The sequence below is a fragment of the Morone saxatilis genome, unplaced genomic scaffold, assembly GCF_004916995.1.
Source record: "Morone saxatilis isolate NCDOM2014 unplaced genomic scaffold, NCSU_SB_2.0 Contig2, whole genome shotgun sequence".
NCBI lineage: Eukaryota > Metazoa > Chordata > Actinopteri > Moronidae > Morone > Morone saxatilis.
In genome coordinates, this window is record NW_023339762.1 from 4,919,003 (window position 1) to 4,921,058 (window position 2,056).

Here is a 2,056-nt window from a genome sequence, read left to right on the forward strand (position 1 = left end):
TATATATATATATATATAGAGCTCCATTAAGATTATTAACACTCACTGTTTGTAACACTTTTGCATAGCTGAAGTTATTCCGAACTGAATAAACAGCCATTAGGATCTATTATTAATAATAATAATAATCATCCTACTCATTACTTTGATGAAAAGGATCACCAAGGCAACACCTCTCCTGTAAAGTTCAGAAATGACCCATTATCCTTTTCAGTCAGTCCACCAATCACAGACAAGACGGAAGAAACGCTCTCCTCTGGACTCAGTGGAGCCTGGAAAGAGACAGAAAATGTATTCAGACACACTTCTTAGAAATTTGAATACAATAATCCAAATATCACTCAGGACACTAACATGTGAAGTAAATATAAAATGTGCACCAGCTCCTCAACGGAAAAAGACAATTTTACCACACAACACAGTGTTACAGCTGATCTATTTTAATCAATAGATCCTGTAGGTTCTTTCTCACTAAATGAGGAGATTCCATGTTCTCAGTGTTTGGTATGCTTTAGTCACAGATCGTTATTTCCTGGAAAGATGGTCTTCTCATAAAACTGGGCTGTCTATGCAGTAGAAAGATCAAACATATTTAAAACGGGTGCTACATGACCAGAGAAATAGAGGAAAGGGGCTGTGGTATTCCCTTTTGCTCAGAAGTCAGAAAACCTACAACAACCAGAATGTGGCCCCATTGCCACGCAAGGCCACTCCCAAGCTGCAGGTGTGTTTAAATGTAGGCAGCGGTATGTAGGGAAAAGTTCTCTTAGACAACATCTGATTAACAAAAATCTTTTAGTCTCAACGGTGTCGACTGTCCTTGTACGCGGGTGCAAGGACACAAAGAGGGAATGGCATGCTGTGAAGGGAATTATTATTGGCTGCCATCCCGAAGACACTGTGACAGAGTTGGCCCTTACCTGCGACCCTCCCATGTCAGTGCGGACCCAGCCAGGGTGTATAGCCATACAGAGAATCCCATGAGGCTCCAGGTCTACAGCCATAGAGCGACTCACCATGTTTAGGGCACTCTGAGAAGGCAAGCAGAAACAAGTTACTAGGCAACACAACGCAAAACCCGACTCACTTCCAGAAGGTGCAGCTGATATTTCACATTTTTCCTAAAATCATTTGTTGCCAATTTAATCAGAAGAGCACTCCAGGCTTTCTTCACAAATAGATGACCCAACCAGAAACAGCCGAAGCTCCCATTCTGTAGTCATACCAAAGCAGAGTTAACCTAGCATATACGCTTTAACAGCCTTTTTAATTAACAGGTACTGAGCAAATGTATTTGTGTATTGGTCTCATGGCAGCAGTACCTTGGATGTCCTGTAGGGGTACCATTTGAAGTTGTTGGCCCGTTCCCCCCAGTTGAGCTCCACAGAGCCCAGCAGAGAGGTCACGTTGATGACTGCTGCCCTCTGGATGCCCATGCTCCCTGTGCCACCTGCTCCTCCTCTGGACGCAGCTTGCTTCAACAGAGGCAGGAAGGCCTGGCAGGGGCAGAACAGAGCACATTACAGCTGAGCTAGGACTCAAGCTACTGTACAGCCTGTCTATGAGAGGGAGATCAGTATGTTGAGAACAAAGCTGTAAATGATATTGCATCCGAGCCTCATGGATATGCAAAATCTTGTTACAATTACCAGGTGTGCAGTTTGAAAATGATTACATTTTTATTTAGATGATTCTAATAACAGAATAGACACCGCAAACAATACATAATATTAGTAACAAAACTACACCTGCAAGTTTTAATGATAAAACTGGCCAAACATTTGCAGTCAGAGTAAAACACACTATCTGCACAGTCTGTGGGGAGGGATAAAACAGTGCCATCCGGTGGCAGTACGTCCAACTTACACTCTGTATTGCGTTGCACTGACAACCCATTTATATAAATGAAAGTATGCTAAACAATAGACACACCTAACCTGTCAGTATAACAATGTAATACAGTTCAACACCACAAACTACATCCTCCAAAATACCGTAAAGTTGAATCAACACCTCTCAATAAAAAGTGGAAAATGTAACCCTTCGTGAAGGGCCA

General features: G+C 42.4%; 1 protein-coding gene across 1 annotated transcript in view; it reads right to left on the reverse strand.

Moving 5' to 3' along the window:
- Positions 1-23: 23 nt before the first annotated feature.
- Positions 24-2,056, reverse strand: part of si:dkey-12e7.4 (uncharacterized protein LOC558132 homolog) — a 4,208-nt gene continuing 2,175 nt past the window's right edge. Inside the window, exons 4-6 of the mRNA XM_035664966.1 lie at positions 1,323-1,496; positions 921-1,031; positions 24-272 (exon numbers count right to left, since the gene is read on the reverse strand). Of these exons, the coding sequence (XP_035520859.1) occupies positions 159-272; positions 921-1,031; positions 1,323-1,496 (399 nt within the window). The 3' untranslated portion in view covers positions 24-158. The remainder of the gene's footprint in view (positions 273-920; positions 1,032-1,322; positions 1,497-2,056) is intronic.